Source organism: Lingula anatina, chromosome 1 (genome assembly GCF_051362555.1).
Source record: "Lingula anatina isolate TDL-2025a chromosome 1, LinAna3.0, whole genome shotgun sequence".
NCBI classification, from domain to species: Eukaryota; Metazoa; Brachiopoda; class Lingulata; order Lingulida; family Lingulidae; genus Lingula; species Lingula anatina.
In genome coordinates, this window is record NC_141767.1 from 65,005,409 (window position 1) to 65,025,376 (window position 19,968).

Below are 19,968 nucleotides of genomic sequence, written 5' to 3' on the forward strand. Positions count from 1 at the left end.
TTCCATTAAATTGAAACTTCAGCTATCAATCACAATTTTCATCAACATCACAGAGTGATGTTATACCTGTAAGGATAAAAAAGCAATTATCTCTTTTTGGATATATTTACTAGATTTTTTTATCCCCGGTGAGAAGATGTTTGTGTATGTGCGTTTGCGCGCTCGCGTGCGCGTGTGTAACGTAACCGTAGATAGGTTTAACTAAGATTAATTCTATATATGAGGCTGTTTCCAGGGGGTGACTAACATGATTTACAAACAATATGATACTAGAAATTATTAAATATAACTGTAAAATAAGAATGTTTAAATATTTTCAGCGGAAAAAGTCAGCCGCAATATATCAATCTATCAAATAAAAGTTAGAGAAGACGAATTATAGACACTGTTATATAGAAGAAAGATGTTAATTTTATGATAAGTGGGGTATCCAAACAAATGAAAGAAATGAAATTTCTGTAGAATATTTAATGAGAAAAATTATTAGGCAGTTTTCTAAATTTTAGTTAAGATTTCTTATTGAAGACTTAAGCAATTATTCTTCTTTAAGTCCAAAAGGCTTGGTGTTTTTTTACACATGACACTATAATGAATTAATAAATGAAATAAATGAAAAATAATAGTTGGGGTCAGTGCGAATAGCCATCGGAGCATTCGTCAATTAGCAAGGAAATTATTGGTATTATAACAATGCATTATAGTCAGGTTGCCAGGGGGTGAAGAGCACATTGGCGGATAATTTGCAATACGAGTAATTGATCATTGCCAAAATAGATAGCGAATGGCAATGATTGATAGTGATATTATACATGTATGTCCAGTGAAGATGGGAGTCCAACCACACAGTATAGACGACTGTTTTACAGACGTGTCGCTAGCCCCTTTATGTTAAGTCTGGAAAAATTCTACCTCAACCTACCTACGGCCACTCATTGGCCTTAGCCAGGTAATTTCCGCAAACCATCGCTTTTCACAGAAGACCCTTTGTAGTAAGCATTCTACTAAACAGTAAAAAGCGGTAAAGGGAAGTGGATGAGGATTACGACGAAAGATGGTAATTGAAATAAACGCGCCGGCTACACTTGGCATGGGCGTGTATCTTTTTTTTCTCCAGTAGGCCCTATTCATTTGTTTCTATTGCGTTCTTAGCTGTATATGTTTAAAGACTGGGTGGAGCTTGAAACATGCCCCGGGTGAACACTAACAATAATGTTCCCCATTGCACTACATTAACATGTAGATTAGTTAGTCGTGTACAGTTTCATTAATACATTACAGTGTCCCACCGCGTCACCCTTTGATTAAATGTGCTTTTTAGATGCATTTCAATCCCTCCTACGCTGAACGGTTTCTGAATAGTAATGACACCGTTGGGAATAAGAAGGACTTAGGATATTGATGACTTCTGTGTGTGTTTAAAGGGCAACCAATCGAATGTTAAGAAATGGGCGTGTACATTTGTGACCATAATTTGATTCTTTTTAACATTTTACTTTTTTATTCTTCGGGAATGATACCATGCACATGAAATAAATTATAAGAAAAATGTGCAATTAAAGATAACAGGCGTTAAAAATTACATGCATACGATATGAGAAACATTTTGAGAGAAGACTTGATCACTCTCCGGACTGCAACACGAGTGGTTAACTTTGTATAAATACGTTGACTGCTCGAAACAAGTTATTCACTCATCGCGCACTCGTCGTGTCCAGTATCATACACGGCCCCGGGTATTGGTGCCATGTCACTTACTTATAAAACGGTGCAGGCTTTCATCGTCGCCCTCGTCTGGTTCCAGACGAACATGGCAACAGGAAGTATAGAGCAAAACAAAACTTTTGGTCTAGGAACCAGAGGTTACAGGGGAAGAGTTTCTGAGGGGAACTCCTTTCTCACGGCAAGTAACGAAGACGACTACGTCAGTTTTCGCTTTTTGGAGCTAGTTTTGGAATGGTCACCTGGATGCACCAATGACCATGTCGCCATCGAAAGAAAAAGTTACAGTCCCCACGATTCCGAGTGGACACAATGGACACAAGTATCAGACACCATATGGGGTCCAGTTTGCGGTAATGTCTCCAACATTAACTCTGTCCAGTTCTTTATACGGAACTTGGACAACACGGATCTGTCTATTTATATCACCACAAACGTTGAGATAGGAGGCCCCGGGTATACCGGTTTGGGTTTGCCCCCCGTCATTATTGCCAATCGTTCAGAAATCAGTTGCACACACACTATCGAGTCCCCGACCAACGGCACTTTAACGGTCCTGTCTCGCTCTTTTTTATCTTGCAAGTTCTACATTACGGTTCCTCAGGCACATGTCGTGCAACTGAACTTACCCACGATGCCATCTTTTGAATACGGACACATAAACATTTACGATGTGACCGAATTTGAGGCACGCCCAGTTTTGCGAAACTTAAGTAATTTTTCAAATGTGCGCTCTTTCCGCAGTGGGTGTAGTCAAGTTGCTCTTGACTGGATTAGCACTGGTGAACCATTGCCAACCACCATATTTATAACGTACACCGATGTCTCAAGGAAAAACATAGAGCCATATACATGTGCTAATAACACATATACTCTTTATCGCGGCCAATGTTATCGTTTTGACCAAGGAGGTCCTGTATTAACCTGGGAAAACGCTGAAAAAGCATGCCAGGCGGAAGGTGGTCACCTCGCCAGCGTTCAGAGCAACAGAGAAGCACGATTTCTCAAGCGTTTGGTCACTTATAAATCAGTGCAGAAATTTGATGGAAGCGCCTGTAAACAGACGATGCCCTGGGCGGGAGTTTTCATCGGGTTGAGAGATGGCCATGAGGTATGTATCCTTTATATATAGATGTAAATAAATATATAAATATAAATGTAAACTAGGCCTAAATTCAAGAAATAGTCAGTGGAAAATACGGAGCGGAAAAACCTTCTGGTAGACGAAATTTGAAAGACTGTGCAAATGCGTATTTGCAACTCTGTAAAGGCTTTGATATGGCATTGATTACGCTTTATCACTGCAGTAATATGCCAACATTGCCTCTTTACAGGCTGGAGGGTTCATGTGGACAGATGGCAGGCCCTACATCTACTCCGAGTGGTTCGGTCCAGAACCATTTACCTCAGTGCCATTAAATCGTGACTGGAAAGTATCACTTCGTTCGATCTTTGACCCAGAAAACGTCCAGCCGGAAAAGAGACCGGACAAGAAATGCACCCTTATGCTTCCCTCACTCCAATATGACTGGGCTAGAGGAAGCAGCTGGGTTAAAGTTTCGTGTTTCAAGCCGTTCTGCTGCACAGGATTTGTGTGCAAAATGCCAGCAGTGCCAACTGCCGTACCTTTAAGAGACAATTCTCCCCTTCTCGTTGATGAAATGATGTCTGAAATCAACAGTCCAACTGACATCTACTGTCAACCAGGCTGGGTGTACTATGAAAACGCCTGCATATCCTTAATTCTCTCCAATGCCCTCAGCATAGAACTGCTATCATTTGGCTCTTGGGAATACATACGTTACAGTCTGTTCGCATCTTGGGCGGCCACCGAACACGACGAGTTTTCTATGACATTCGATCAAGCTCTTAACCGATGTCACCAGGAAAATGCAACATTGGCGGAGACCACAAACTACAATGCACTCAATTACCAGAAGTTTTTCCAAATGTTTGCCAAGGAGGCCTCGTGGTTCTCAGTGGGAACAGACCTGCCTTGGTTGGAAACAGCATGGGGACAAGAATCATCATACGTAAGGAAAGATACCTCGAGAATAGCTGGATGGATGATGGCTACCAATGGTAACTGCATACACATATCCCTGGCAAACATGAGGTATCGCAACATCGTCGCTAAGGATGTGACAATACCAGCGAACCACTGCCAGGGGAATGCTAGTAAGCCTCGAGCTATTTATGCTGTATGCCAAAAAGAACCAGTCAAACCCCCTAGCCATTGTTCCAATAACCAGTACCCCTGCAGTGACGATGTCTGTATAAGCCTTGGGGCTGTTTGCGACGGAGACCCTGACTGTTCTTCGGGAGAAGACGAAATGAACTGCTCATGTGGTGTGGATTCATTCCGGTGCGATGATGGAAAATGCATCTCTGTTAATAAAGTCTGTGACTTTGTAATGGACTGCATGAAGAACGAGGATGAGGAATTCTGCTCCCACCCAGTCTGTAATGACTTCAGCCAGTTTCAATGCAGAAATGGCCAGTGTGTGAGCCGCCGCAATGTTTGTGACGGACGTTTTGATTGCATTGACAAAACTGACGAAGCACCACTTAACGACTGCAGGGTTGTGTGTGAGGCAGGCATGCATTGTTACAATGGCGACTGCATCTCCAAAAGTTTCTTAAACAACATGCGACCAGATTGTTCGCTGCAGGAGGATGAAGCTGATCAACGAGGACAATCAAAGGGACAGTCGGACTGTAAAACGCTTCCTGGCAATAACATGGCCGCTTTCAACATGACATACTGTTCTTCTCATGAACATGTGCGATGTAAACCAGAGCACTCTAAGTGTTACCCACGAGGTGAAACATGCAGGTATGACAGGCATCTCCATGCTAGGGGAGACGCTTGCCCACATTTTGATCATTTGAAGCACTGCTTTCACTACCAATGCCCAGATATGTATAAATGCAAGGACAGCTACTGCATTTCTATTAGGCATCTGTGCGACACTGTACAAGACTGCCCCAATGGTGAAGATGAAGAACCCGCGTATTGTTCAAATTACACGTGCCCGTCTAAATTTCGTTGCAAAGGCGCTCGGTTCTGTCTGCATCACAATGATGTATGTGATGGAGTGCTGCACTGTATGGATTCAATGGATGATGAAAGATTCTGCGATGCCACCAGCTGCTCAGAAGGATGCAAATGTGCTGGATACTTCGTAGATTGCAGTAACGGTAATTTCTCGGAACCACCAAACTTGACTTTTAAAACACAGGTTCGAGCCCTCGTGATGTCGCGCAATGCCCTCATTCTTACCTCAGAAATGTTTGACCAATTTCAATATCTAACCAAATTAGATTTAAACAGTAACGAAATTGTTGATGTTCCAGAACACACATTTGTGAATCTAGTAAACCTTCTTGAGCTTGACTTATCGAATAATAAGATAACATACTTTAAAAACGGGAGCTTTCACGGATTACGCGCGTTAAAGTCGCTGTTGATTTTGGGCAACCCTTTAACTGCAATCGCTAGTGGTGCATTTTATGGTCTTGACAAAATGGCGGTGATGAACTTGAGTTTTCTCCCAATAGAAAGATTGCCAGAGTATGCGTTTAAGGGGCTTGATGCTTTGGTCAGTTTACAAATTGCTAACACAAAACTATCAGAAGTAAACGAGAAAGCTTTCTCAGATCTGAAGTCCTTAGAAGAACTAGATATTTCACAAAACGACGACTTAGAATTAAATGCAAATGTTTTTAACCCCTTACAGCTACACCATCTGAAGACTGACAGTTTTGCGTTTTGCTGTCTTGCTCGAGGACACTTTCAGAAGTGCTCGCCGGAGCCAGACGAATTTTCCTCTTGTGCCGATTTACTTGCCAGTCCCGTTTTACAGGTGTCCATTTGGGTTATGGGGGCGTTGGCAGTAATAGGAAACTCCTTGGTAATTATTTTGTGGATACGGGCGAAAAAAGTAACCACAGGTACAGTCCTTATTCTACATCTTGCCATAGCTGATTTGTTAATGGGTGTGTACTTGTTGATCGTTGGTTCGGCAGACGTAATATATAGAGGTAGCTACTATCTCTATGCTGTAAGGTGGAAAAGAGGGGCAATATGTGGTATGGCTGGGTTTCTGTCTATGGTAGCAAGCGAAATGTCTGTCACACTGTTAGTTTTGATTACTTTAGATAGACTCTTGGCCGTCGTTTTCTTTATCAAGAATGTGAAATTAGATTTAAAAGCAGCTGGGATAGCAGTCGCAATAGCTTGGGTAACTTGGACTGCTCTAGGTGCTTTACCTTTAATGGAGTCTGAGTATTTTAAAGAGTTTTATGGTCATAATTCTGTGTGCTTACCCTTTACCCTGAGTAGTGCAAGATTTGGCGGACGAGAGTATGCATTCATCATTTTCGTAGTTATCAACATGGCGGCTTTCACGTTCATATGCCTCGCCTACGCAAGCATCGTCAGGGAGGTTTTCAAATCCAGCCAAAAGGTAGGCAGAAAAGATTCTGGAAAGGAACTGACGTTGCTTAGACGCGTATCTCTGATTTTGATAACAGATTTTATTTGTTGGTCGCCTGTGACGGTTCTCGGGGTGTTAAGTTTTACTGGGGTGTCTATTGACCCCCAGGTCTCCGCGTGGGTGGCGGTGTTCGTTCTCCCCATTAATTCGGCTCTCAATCCTTATCTATACACCCTGTCCAATGCTAGCATCGGCTCCTTATGCCGTAAGGAAAAGAAGATTCAATCCCAAGAATCAAAATCAAATGCTACAACTAGTCAGGCGTCAGCCTAGGCATCAATTCATTACACACATTGATTTCCAAAATCATTCTGTATGATGGAAATTTAGGGGGGTTTTTATAACTGTTCCTCTAACCAGCTGTGTGTTTTTGAACTATATTTTGAAGGCGGGCTGACCTACAAACATCTCCGGTCTTTAATACAAGCCATTAATCCACTTTGTCCATTAAGATTTTATTTAGGATGGTTATTGAAGTAGAACAGAAATGTTATATTTTTAATGTTTATTTCTGATGTTTTGGCTTCAAATATGTCGCTAGGTGTCATTTAGTACTGGTTGTGCTCATAATTCGCGCGACAATCCGTATGCGTATACTCCATGTACGTATTAACTCTGTACTCACGCCCCCTGAGAGACAATGGGTTGTTTTGATAAACTACAAAAGCCTGTGCGGGTAGCAAACAATAGCGACGTGGACTCATACAGGGCCTAAGCGCACAGGGGGAGGAGCACATATGTAAATTATTGTACGGGCGACCCTTGGAGACGGGAGTTCGTCCTCGCCAAGCGCGACGGGAAGTAAATTGATGCGCGCTATAATCCGACTTAATTAACAGCTTTCAACTTGGCAGTATTGCACCTTGCTCTAGGCTGAATGTCGACCTGCCGTCTCGTTGTTTTGTTTGCTTCTTACAATCAGGGGGATGGGCCTCTGCTATTTAATACATTTGAAGGATTTTTTTTGTAGATTTGGTGAATTTCTCGAGCGATCAGTCTGTGGCCCATACCAATTAACTCTTCCGATCTTGGCAGAAGTCTCCCTAATTTTGGACGTATCTACCGATCTCCCTTTTGTCTCGATACATCACACTTTTCTCTTTGTCCTTACGTTTGGAAACTTCTCAGGTTAAGTGATAGGGGTATAGATAGCACTAAACAATAAAAAGAAAATACCAACGACAAAGCCGTGCCAGGTCTTCGTGTGAGTAACATCCAAAACAATATACATGTATGTTGTTTTCGTGGAGACGAAGCTGGTTTCGAAAGGAACCTAAATAGCGATAATTAAAACCACAGCTGGGTAAGCTACCTGGACATTGTAATAAGTGATAGATACAATACAAGTCGCCGAGCCGAAATTGAAATATAACGAGCGTATTGTCGAGCCACAGGTTGAGTAATTTTCGGGTACAGCTCGGTGGCGAGTGTTGCATCTAGCTTAAACCACAGCCTCTCATCGGTTAGTGCAATGTCCTCGCGATATATTACTGAATGCCAGCTGAGCGGTGGAAAATTAATTCCATGCAAAAATTCTTGTTGGGCATTAGAAAAAAATATCAAAAATGACTTAGTGTGTCAATTTGCCTAACGGCAAGGGCTTAAGTGTTTGTGCAAGATCGGTCACATAACTGCATTCGCTTACTGCAACTCCTTGAATTATGAAATAGATTAATTAAAAGATCTTTAACTGATACGTGTGCAAATGCTGTGGAGGAGAGTTCGCCCAAACAAATCATTAAGGGTAAATGGCATTTGATTAGCCTTTGTCGTGAACACAATAACATCATGTATGAAGTAAGTCAAAATTAACATAGTTTTAATTTTTTTCAATTTACTTCGTGCATTATAACAAGAATAGTTATCAATGTTGTTTTCATGTATACATGTACGTCCTAGGGATCGATGGTGGAAGTAAAAAGACTGTCATACTTTTTTTGATAACCCGCTTGTCGGCGGTGGAAATTACACTACAACGCTTTGTTTGCTGGTTAATGATCGCATTAAGGGGTGGCCGATTTCGCACCTTTTACATTTCATTCAATGGCAGTTACAACTGGTAGTCGCCCCTTTGTTTCGTTCTCCAGTGTTACCTAATGACTGGGTTGTAAGTGACCTTGATATTAAAAACTATTCCATTCTTTGACTAGGTCTACTAGTATACATCCCAAGAGCGTTCTCAGGCAGCAATTGTTAATCATTAAACAATAGCGATAAAGCATCGGTTTCGTCAAATTTCAATCTTTGGGGCCATCAACAGTGCCTAAATATTCAAGAAACACCAGTAAACTAAAGTACTTTTTCGTTGGCAGTGTCAGGGTGAACAAGAAGTTATAACTTCTTGGGGTGAATCAAAATTTTCTCAATAAGGTGCTGGTAGGCTAATGAAAGACTAGGAAATAATCGTTAATTGCATCGAGAATTTAATCCTGTGCAACCTTCTACAAAATGAATATTTTACACTACTGCATGGGTCGTTATTCATAAAGAATGTTTTAACGTTTTATAAGGTTTTTGACAGATAAATAATTTCACCAAAGAATCTGCTCTCCGTTATTTGTTTTATTTAGATTTGATTAATTTTATTTAAGAGAAGTCAACAGATAAAAGTGCAGCGAAAAGAAATAGAGGAAAGAGGAAACTATCAAGAAAAAGTGATGGGAATCCTTAATATTAAAAACATTTACGGGAAATAAGATTGATGTCCTTATCTCCCCTCTTTTTCTACCAAGCCCGCTTGCTCAAACGATTCATTCTTACTTCGGGGAAAACAAATGATAAAATGCAGTAAATGTAGAAAAGAAGGACACGAACAAGGGAAGAGGGACGGGAGTCTTTAATATCAAAATATTTACGGGAAAAAAAGTATGTGAGAGTGATCTTTATCTTCCGTCTTTCTCTGCCAGGTCGTCTTCTCCAATGCAGGTGCTCTCCGCTAGTTTAAAAAATATCTTTCTGCATAGACATCTTGACGATTGGTGATCGAATAATTTCCAGTTTAAATATTTAAATACTGTGGCAAGAAAAGGAGACCCCCCCCCCGACACCAAAACGCATATATTTACAGACCTAGGCAACTTTCTACGCGCCCTTCTTATCCGTGTAGCACACCAATTAGACTAAATCATCATCTGTGATAATTTATCAAATCGCATGATTAATAAAGATTTTCGTGCGCTAGATAAGACCCTACAAAGGAGGCAGCCTTTTGTAGACCTCAGATGTATTTTCCATGTGGCATTCTGGTTTCGGACCTGAAATCCTCTCTGTGTCTGTCTGTAAGACAAGAAAAGTTAATGCGCACATTTCTAAAGAATCACATTTGAAAGAAAATGCTGTCAAACGCATATTATTTACACTCGTAAATACTGTACAGAATCATCTCTCAAAAATACGCTTACAGAAGGGCATTTTAAATTTTTATTCTCAATAAATTAACGTATTTTTAATAAGTATTATTTTATCTAATTAATACTGTCCATATATTTAAATTCAAAACTTATGAAAGTGAATTATATTGTGTAGAATATTTACAAATTCCATCCATGTGTTCAAAGTCTAAAACAAAAAGGTTAAGCAAACAAAACTTGATCGATGCAAACTTTTTGAAATATATATTTCGCATGCTGAAATAGGATTTTAATAGTATAACACTGGAACTATAATTGGCTTTTCATGCATGTTAGATTTTCAATGTCAAACTTGTTATTTGTATTTTATTAAAGAAAATTTAAAAAGTAGTTGTTGATCAATTTAAAAAGACAGAACTACATTACCAGCCAATAGGCACAATCTAAGGATCAACCTGAAAAAAAAAAGAAATTAACACAGACCCATTTATAGATAACGAGCTGCTTTCTCTCAACTTAATTACATTATTTATTCATTTCATTATTCATTTGAAAAGAGCATCTTGCTTGTACAAAGAAGCAATGAATTAGAATGTTGTTATTACTGCAATTACAAAATTAGCCTATATTTCTACGATGAACCACTCCAGGACATAAATAGATCCCACTTATAAATAACTCAGTGCACAGCAGCTTGAGCACTTTGTGGGGTATCAGCCTCCGACAAGCAAAGTTTAAATTTTTATGAATGTATTTTTTAATGATATCGTTTTTCAAAAAGGTATCACTTTCACTTCTCCGCGTGCACAGAGTCCTTTTTCGCATGGCTGTCGACCTGCCTCCCTCTACATATAAAATTCAAGATGGCGCGCGTGCAGTGATAGGCCCGTATGGCTTGACAGAATAAGTTGACCGAATAATACGCGAAAAACTTTCAAATGAGATCAGCATATAATGTCACGGTAAAAGACGTTAAAGAAGCGAATATACAGATAATCTTCACAACGTCTGAAGTAGTTTATTTTAATTTTGCTCATTACCTCAGACGGCACGCTCCGTGGTTTGTGACCGATACTGCATTACGTCATTTTCAAATTAACGTTGGCCGTTATGTGGGGAAATTGTAGATAGCAGGACAAAAACTCACAAGTAAAATAAATATTAAATCTTTCAAACAAAACTTTGCAAAGTGAATAAAAACCCGTTAGCAAGGCAGGAGATAGGCCCTGTGTCAGCCTAGAAAAAGGAACAGTACCGGCAGATAAGCAACTATGTAATTATGTCGGCTTACAGCAAGCGGCAATTAACTCCCCGTCGAGCATTAACAGGGTGACAAGCCGCCACCGATGGACAAGCGGGGTTGATTTGCATATTAGCGAACATAGGGCGGGCTTGACGTCTTCTCATTTTCATTGCCATTGTGTTTTGCCCTATAATTATCTCGTCACCATGTACGCATACAGACGTCAGAAAATGATCAATTAGTTGTCGCGGGAATTATAGGCATGACAGTACAAATCAACTTCTGCGTACGGTATAACTTTGTAGGCCAAAGGAATAGATAATAATAATAACAATAATTTATTCGGCTTTAAGTGTTACAATTTAATATTGTTCGCTGTCTAATTAAGCTACTTCTAACACTTCTCTGTTATCCTTACATCAAAAATATAAATAAAGGATAAAATATCTATCAAAGCAACAGTAACTGCAATCTCACTTGACAATATAAGCAAGATCATTCTATACATAATAATTAGCTAAAAGTTAATTAATGCGATGGGTGCTTATTCATTGTGCTGCTAACTGAATATATTTCGATATTGCCATAAGGGATTTATGATCTTGAGGGTTGAGAAGGATAAATAGTTTCTGATCACTGCCTGCTATATGTAATTCATAATTTTGTCTCTCAGTATTTGGGAGGGAATTGAGCATGCTTTGTCGCTCTGTTTGGTAATTGCTGCAAGTGAGGAAGAAATGTTTCTCGTCCTCTATTTCTATTTTACAATGTATGCAGGTTCTTTCTTCCAGAGAGATTTTCATGTGCCTGCCTCTCTCTATCGCCAGTTCATGGTCACTTATTCTGTAGAAGTAACCATAGAGCAAGAAAATGAACGTGAACATATACAAGACAAACATGCATATATACAGATGTTTTATTATAAAATCCTGTCCGCCATTGAATTATACTTTGATAGAAACTTGATAGACTAAATCAGCTTAGAAAAATATATCCATTACGTATAATTTTTGTTTATGTTTATGAATGTTTTTTTACGATCCTTAGAAATTAAGTTATAAATCAAGGTCACTTAGATGACTCCAATATTTAAACGTTTATCGAAAGCAACCTTCGGCTTTTAGTGAATTGTCTGATTTTTCAAATTGCCACAGTGAGCATTTCTCCCAGAAAACCGTTCAGCTTTGATCTTATTTGAAAAGATTGATAAATGCGTTTTTCGCGTTCACCGCAAATGTGTGTATGTTGTACCTTTTTTTTAATTTCATACATTGATGAATAAAGTAGACATTATTTCAATATGGTCATTAATGCGTTCCTTAATTGACAGTTATGTATGTGCAGAAATGTTTCGTTAATTTTAGTTAATAATTCATATTCAGACGTGACTTCGACCATAATTGATGTTGTGCAGCGACCTGGAATTGCAAACATGACAGTCAAATGCAAAACCATCACTCTTCATTAGTTCCATTTTCTAATTGTCATGCTATTCAAACCATCGGTTGAAGTGAACTCAAATGTCCCTCCTTCGAATTTTTTAACGTTTCCATTGTATATTTAAAGAAAAACATTCCACATTTCATCTATAAAATTTAATTTGTGTATCTGTAACACAAAGAATGGTAACCAAGCTCAAAACGCGTGCAGCTGTGTACTTGATCACATATGGTAACATTTCTCATCATATTACACAGTGTTTAAGGGAAATCTAAAATTTTGTCTATTCATGCTTTACTTCTTTTGTATCCAATTGCTTCTTCATTTCAAAAGCAACCACCGTTACAGCATTTCCAACATCAGTCTCACCTGAATCTGGCAACGTGGGAACACATATTTTCTGCCCACCATAGTCGAACAAAAGTTTATTAAGAAAAGCATGGGCACTGATATGTTGATTTTTAACAGCAGTGTTAACAATGACTATGGCAGTTTTCCCTCTGGTAAAATCTACTTTGTAGTATTCTTTGGTCTCAAATGACAACTGTTCATATTTCATCAAGTCCTGGTCATCTATGATCTTGTTCTCTTCAGGTATGTCTGCATCATCTTCTGACTCTTGGATCAGGCTTTCCACCATTGCTGGATCCATGGGACTGGCTTCTCTAGGAGACCAGTCGGCACAGTCTAGCACATGAACCTTGGTGTCTTCATCCAGATGACTAATCAAGGAATTAACAGTTACGTCTTGAACAATGGGGATGTGAAACTGACATCCCTTTCCTGCCTGAACTACCTGTAGGTCCCACACATCAATGCAGCCTGCAAACAAACATTCCCCATTAAAAATTACATTTGTTTCTTTGTTGTGTATAAACTGTGGAAATAAGAAAAAGCATTCGAATCCCATGCCAATTCTATCTTGTACTTGACATTGGCCAGCAATAAACATTCAGCTTACCACCTTAAAATTTTAATTGTAAAAAAAAAACTCGGTATTTTACAGATAACACAAAATCTGGAAAACAATATCCATGAAGTATGCAAATGGCCATTTTAATAGGACTGTAACAACTTCCAACCATATAATCCATGACAATAATGGTAATTCAAAAATAAATAAATAAATAAATAAATAAAATCCTAGCAAAACAACTGGAGAGAAGTGATTGTCTACCTTCAGCAAGAAGGATTTTATCTACTCTTGCAGCAGCAGCTGCCTGTAAAAGTGTCACCATACTTGCTGGGTCTGTCACTCCATCACATATCAGTGTTATGGGGCAAACGTCCTGTCTCTGCATACCTATCCTTTCAGGGAGAGGCATCCTAAAGATACCTGAGAGGGAAAGTATACATTCATTATAATCTAACAAGCAACTATAAAACATGTGTATAACACCTAGTGAAAAACAACATGCACACGCACACAGAGAGAGAGAGAGAGAGAGAGAGAGAAAGAGAGAGAGGGAGGGAGGATGACCCAAAAATGTTACCCACTCTAACTGTTCACTGTATATCATGTCAATACTTAAATCTTTTGGGTCAGAAGAAAAATGTCACGGAATGTTATGAAGTTTTTATTGGATACTATTAGTTCCTTACAGTCTCACTATTTCAGAACAGTGTTCAATAATTCATGACATGTTCAATCCTTGCACCTCATCCTGAATTAGTTGCTTCTCAGTGCATGGATTCCACAAATGTCATTAATTATTGAACAACACCAATTTTTAATATTCAACATAATGAATACATTCCAGTTATATATTATAGCAATGTTCAGCAAGAAAAATGCTCCTTACCTACAACATTAGGTGTTTCATCAGCATTACACCACAGTTGCATTGACTGCTTCTTAACTCCATATACATTTGGAATTTTCTTTTTACTTAAAGTTAAAGTGTCCAGCTTCTCTTGTACATTTAACATTACTTTACTGTCTCCGGAAAAGAATATGCTCTTGGGAATAAGACCTGCTTCCAGTGCTCTTAATATCAATGCTTCTCCCTGCACCAAAATTATATCATGTTTCTTTCGACTGTAGGCAGTCCTTGTATGCTGCATAATGTACCTGAAATGAAAAAAATGCTTAAGTACCGTACATGATGAATAGGATATTTAACAAAGAAATATCCATATATGAAAACATTCAAACACGCTCAGATTGGGCTAACCAACTTCTGGGCATATTCAATTTAATGCACAATTCAGAAAAAGAAACAGTACCCTGACAGGACTTCGCCAAATTCTCACATTCAAAATTCCATGGTTGGAAGCCTTTCACAGTTTAGGATACTGTGGCCATATAAAAAAAGTTAAGCAATGTACTGGTTCATTTACACAGCTATAAGCAGCGAAATTTATTGGTTTTTCATAAGTACCAACTTGTAAAGGAGATACATTGCAGTCACTTAAAGTTGAGTCAGGACATTTCATAGTTACTTTAACATTCACTTTATATTCACATATTGGAGGATGTGCTACAAATGAACTAGCATACCTATCGCAGTAAATGCAGAACTCTTGAAAAGTAGTGATAGAGACAGATCTTAAGAGATAAGCAAGCAATAGCAAAATCCAACACTTTTATGGTTACTGTGAAGGTGCCAAGAATAAGATTTTCCCATGCTTGAGCTTTAAAAAATTACAACAAATCAACCCTTGATCATTCTTTCCTGACACTCAACATAACTATGTTACATTCTGGAGAAAAGTCAAGATAGGCAGCCAGTTTTGTAAGAATGTGATAAATTTGGTGACAGTAAATCATATTCTGAAAAACTATCAAAAGTAATATTAGAGACCATTCCAACAGATATTTAGATTGATCTATCCCCCTGAGGAGTCTCACTAAATTGCTGTCAACTTGGCCGGCTTAAATGTCTGTCACATCTGTAAAGCTGTAAGAGGGTAATTATCTTTACCCTAGCTGATTCAGTAGGCATGACAGACTTAAGCTTTAAGCTTCTTGAGCTGGCAGCAATAGGGACAGTCGGGCTGACGTCACGCGCCTTAGCAACCGGCATCTGGGGTAAAACAAATCGGGCAACATGGCGGATCACATTGACTTCTAAGTAAAAGTTGGCAGACTTTGTCCGAAGATATCATACTTCGAAGTGCCTGAACACTTGTGTCAGTGAGGATGAGTTATTCACCTGGTCGATTTCCTTTACAGGCCTTTGTAATTAGCGGCTGCACACCTGGTTAAGAGATAAAATCAGCTTAATATAACTGCCGATCGTTATCTGTGATCGGGGATTTTACAGCAGAAGATTTTGCAAAGGCAGTGCTTGACCTTTTGTGTCTGGCGGGTTGAATCATTTACCTGGACTATTAAGTTAAGCCTAGGTCCCAACTACGTTTTGGACACATGGTTTTTAGGTTCCTAGGACGTAGCTAGATCGCACGTAGCGGCTGTTGATCATGTCGAAAAGTTTCTACGTGCTGTTTGCGTCCTCCAAAAGACATAAACTCACAGGTTTGTCAATATATTGACGTACTTATTTTTCTTATCTTTATAACGCCCTCAATTAACTTACAACAAAAAAGTTCGACGTTATAGTCCATTAATTTTAACTAAAAGAATTGATATACCGTCACACATGCCAAAACAAGATGCAATCTCAATTTCTTGTAAATACTACTTTTTAATTCCTGTAACAATTGACAAACATAAATACCAAACAAGGTACAATGACTTTCTCCATATCTATAATAAAATTAACTATACACACATACACAAATCTCGTAGTGCATGTATACAGTGTAGCTATGACCAAATCTTGTTTCGATCATAAATCCCGTCTTTAGTCACGTTTGCACGACCTATAGCCTGCAACAGTCGTTTATTTTTTATATTGAAATTTAAGAAATCCTCTTTGATTTTATTAATATGTTGGTAGTGTCACCTGGTATACAGCAAGCTTCCACCATTTAACTTTTGTACGTGCCTGTGAGTTAAACAGTACCGGTTCAATTCAGTAGGCCTGCAAAATCTACCCGTCATGTGTGTCAGCAATATGCAATGTCAACAGTTATAAGTACAATTGAAACCTTCCTTGATAACATCAGTTGCTTTCATACGGTTTTCTTTTCAAAGAGATGTGAATATTATGCTCATCCAGGTAGGCAAATGAGTCTTTGCAATCTACCACTGTAAGATTCCCGATCACAGAAAACGATCGGCAGTTAAGGCCGATTTTATCTCTTAACCAGGTGTGCAGCGGCTAATTACAAAAGCCTGTAAAGGAAATCAACCAGGTAAATAGCTCAACTTCACTGACGCAAGTGGTCAGGAACTGTGAAGTATGATATCTTCGGACAAAGTCTGCCAACTTTAAGGAGCGGATGTACCCAAATATAGCTAAAAATAGCCATTTTTGGTTTTTTATGTCTAATTATTGGTTAAACGTGTATCTAACGTTTAACAGAATAAAATTTTTACATTTTGAACAAAAAATTTGTTTTTTCTGATTATTCTGATGCTGCACACATCGACAGCGGTGGCCTGGTATATGCCCCGCCTTCGTTGTCAAGGGCCGTTGGCATGGGTAAACTCGGTGGGCGGACCTTAGCAGCATCAGCACGTCTAGGGAAACAATAGAACAGGGATGCGCCATGCCCCCTTTGTCATAAACAGCGATCGGCAAAGCAGTGCCTATTGTTCCGCTTAAGCTGTTTTGATAGTCTCTCTTGATTGTGATCAGCGCTAAGATGAATCTTTTCCGACACATTGGATTTGCTCCAAATACTCGTTCTCCCTTGAATATTGCTTGTTGTTACACGCGTTCTTTCGATTTTCTTGTTAACTTTTTGAGATACGCAAAAGAAAAGAAGAAAATTCCGTTGCTTGCTACCCGTGACAACAATCGTCATTCTTTCTATCCATTTTCGCCAACAGGTCGATGCAGTTTAGTGTTAGATTTTAAAAATATACATGGGGGTAACTAGGCATACGCACGGATGCACTGTGCGTACATTTTTTTGGCCAACCATGATATTATTTTATATAAATTTAGTGTATTTTTCACGGAATATAAAGAAATTCTCTGCTTATTAAAGTCACCTGTATGAACAAATCCTCTGTATCAATTGTATAGGCACAATTGTTCTGACACCCCCCTCCCCCCGTCTTGCATACTTTTATTGAACTGAGGTAAACAATGCCTGAAACCTTAACAAGTTTTATCTTAATCGTCCATCTAACTGGAACTTCCTTTACCTCTTTATTGGAGGGTTCAGTGGCCCACAACTCACCTGAAGCCTCGCTGGCAATATTTATCTCAGGTAAAATATCTGTGTGTTATTTTCAAAGAGCAGCTCACGCAACCCTGAGGGCATTAGATAAAATCTGGACACCAGGTTTCATAAGGAGCTAGAGAAACGAAGGAAGGATTTTTCCTGCAAAGCGTCAAAGAATTTTGACACGGACTTGACCCAGCTTATCCCTCCAAACTAACAGGGTGACATGGACAATTTTTACAAACATATAATAAAACTTAGATGTACCAGAGCTCTGTCGTGTCGTACAATTGGTTGTTATGGGGAGCCATGCATCCACATGTAAGGTTAATGAAATCTAATGTTAGTTCAACTCAGAGGCGGATCCAGGATTATTCGAAGGGCGTTCCACGTATGCGAAGCTAGCCTCCTTTTAAATAAATATACCATTCTGGGTAATAAGTTTATTGAAACTTTTTTAATTGCGAGAATATTTCTGACTAAATGATGTTTTATTATTAATGGAAATTAAGCTGCGGTGTGTGGTACATATGCTGTGATTACGCTGTCCTTCATCTCTTGCGTTAGTCTATATTTTGCTGGGAATGTAAAAAATCTGTGCGTACAATTTTTTTAAGGTCTGGTTACGCCCCTGAATCTATGCAACTTGGGCAATTCGGCCCTAGCATCGAGGCTCAACTCCTATTTATTTCTGCTTACCATTGGTAATCGGAAAATCAACAATGATAATATCTAACCTTTCCACCTGTTTTCGAACCATTTTTCGCTTGGCGAATGTGGACAGGACCGCATGCGATGCTGCTATTGTGTGCACATCCTAGAGCGCATCCCTAACACTTGCCCCGACGGCAATTGACGTGGCCACTGATTGCTTGGGTCATTAGGGCTTACTAGATTGCCTGTCAATCATTCTGGCAGTGCTAGCGGTAACCCCTTGAAGTTACTAACAGGAGGTGAGATTGATACAAAAATAAGATTTTCTGACATCCAAATACATGCAAACAAGCTAATTTCAACCGGCAAAAGAGTACCCATCTTCGCGATCGTCAGAACGATAACAGGTAAAGCTGTCAACAATTTTATTTGCTTATATGGACAATTAACTTCACTGAAAGGGTTTTTGCTCGTTTTCTTTGCTTTCAATATTGATGAGATAGCGTTATCTTAACAAGCTTTAACTATCTACCTGTACACCTGAGGGAGACCAAATTCACCATGCTAATTATGAACAGTATGCTCTAAAAGTGCTTTTTAAGAAATTTTGATTGATCCTCTCTTTTCTAATTTATAGACTTTGAAAGTGAAAATTCCCTAATATTTTGATGTAATTTCACGTTTTTATAGATAAAATCAACAATAAGTGTCTGAAGAAAAATCCCTGACTCCATGCTGTAGTACTTTGTTCAAGTGTCATAATGACATCAAAAGCAAGTTTATAGCTGTCCAGGTGCCTGAGAAAATCAGGTGTATAAAAATGGTGTTTTTGTCCCCAAAATCCCAATATTACGTCACACGATGAAGTTAAAGCTGTGTTCCAAGCATAATTAGATATTTTGAAGATACGTTAAATGAATGTGACAGGAATAAAAAAGCCAAGACCTTTATTTTAAGAGAAAATCTCAAACCTACATTCCCTCCTTAACATAGAAGTCAATGCGATCCGCCATGTTGCCCGATTTGTTTTATCCCAGATGCCGGTTGCTAAGGTAAAGTGCCCGGATGACCGACTGTCCCTATTTAGCGTGAACCCCCAGGGAGTTAGGTCAATCCAGATGGATCGATCTAAATCTGTAGGAATGCAGTCTCACTTGTACTTACTAGTACATATTTCCAACAAGAAATGGTTTACATACTTATACCTAAAAGTACTTGTATTCAAAATCTTATGATTTTCCCTTTAGTATGCCAAGGATACAAGTAAGCCATCTGTAAAAGAAATGTAACTAAGAAAGACTTACCCAAATCTAGGGTCCAGTTCTTTCAGCATTTCGTAACGTAATGGTTTCACTTTCACGCTATGTTTAGGGGCGTTTGACTGGTCTTCACTACTTCCTATAACAGGTGGTGCAACAGAAGACTTTGAAAATTTCTTAAATTTTTGTGGTTTCTTAGGAGTGCTAGGAGTGGTAAATGCTTTTCTCTCTCGTGGATGTAGGTCTTTCCATTCACGAGGCTTCTCAATCGGTTTTATGTGTCGTTTGTGTTGTTGTTTTCTCAATTCTTCTTCCTCTTGTGGTGTCATAACTGTAATTACCTTTCTCCTCATCAGTTTAGCATAATTTCTGGCAAAAATGGGAGTAAGTCGTTCAATACTAGTGTGTGTTTCCCGCAAAAATAACCCAGACCTCAGGAAGAAATGTAATTTCGTGGGCGCAGCCATTTTCTATACGCTAAGAGGAAAATGGCATTTTAGCCAATCACGCTTTCTCTGTCGCTTGCGCCCGACGCTACGCGCACGTGCCATAGTAAACATTGA

At 39.0% G+C, this 19,968-nt stretch overlaps 2 protein-coding genes across 2 annotated transcripts; one reads left to right on the top strand and one right to left on the bottom strand.

Annotated features, from left to right (window-relative positions):
• The first annotated feature begins 2,913 nt into the window (after positions 1 to 2,913).
• LOC147764884 (uncharacterized) lies at positions 2,914 to 6,767 on the top strand. The gene has a single exon (XM_086998829.1). It carries the CDS (start codon positions 3,066 to 3,068, stop codon positions 6,489 to 6,491), a length of 3,426 nt encoding a protein of 1,141 aa, XP_086854955.1. The 5' UTR covers positions 2,914 to 3,065; the 3' UTR covers positions 6,492 to 6,767.
• Positions 6,768 to 11,709: 4,942 nt separating this feature from the next.
• Positions 11,710 to 19,894, bottom strand: LOC106156720 (rRNA methyltransferase 3, mitochondrial). Its single transcript, XM_013532116.2, has 4 exons — positions 19,451 to 19,894; positions 14,054 to 14,322; positions 13,429 to 13,587; positions 11,710 to 13,073 (listed from the first exon to the last, which is right to left on the bottom strand). Exons 1-4 carry the CDS (start codon positions 19,870 to 19,872, stop codon positions 12,535 to 12,537), a joined length of 1,389 nt encoding a protein of 462 aa, XP_013387570.2. The 5' UTR covers positions 19,873 to 19,894; the 3' UTR covers positions 11,710 to 12,534.
• Between the last annotated feature and the right edge of the window lie 74 nt (positions 19,895 to 19,968).

Bases quoted from the DNA above. Each gene is read 5' to 3' on its own strand.
- LOC147764884 (XM_086998829.1), top strand. From the start codon at position 3,066: ATGTGGACAGATGGCAGGCCCTACATCTACTCCGAGTGGTTCGGTCCA.
- LOC106156720 (XM_013532116.2), bottom strand. From the start codon at position 19,872: ATGGCTGCGCCCACGAAATTACATTTCTTCCTGAGGTCTGGGTTATTT. The intron at 14,323-19,450 runs GTAAGTCTTTCT...TTTTCATTTCAG, and splicing joins GAACTGGACCCTAGATTTGG to GTACATTATGCAGCATACAA. The intron at 13,074-13,428 runs GTAGACAATCAC...GTTTGTTTGCAG, and splicing joins TAAAATCCTTCTTGCTGAAG to GCTGCATTGATGTGTGGGAC.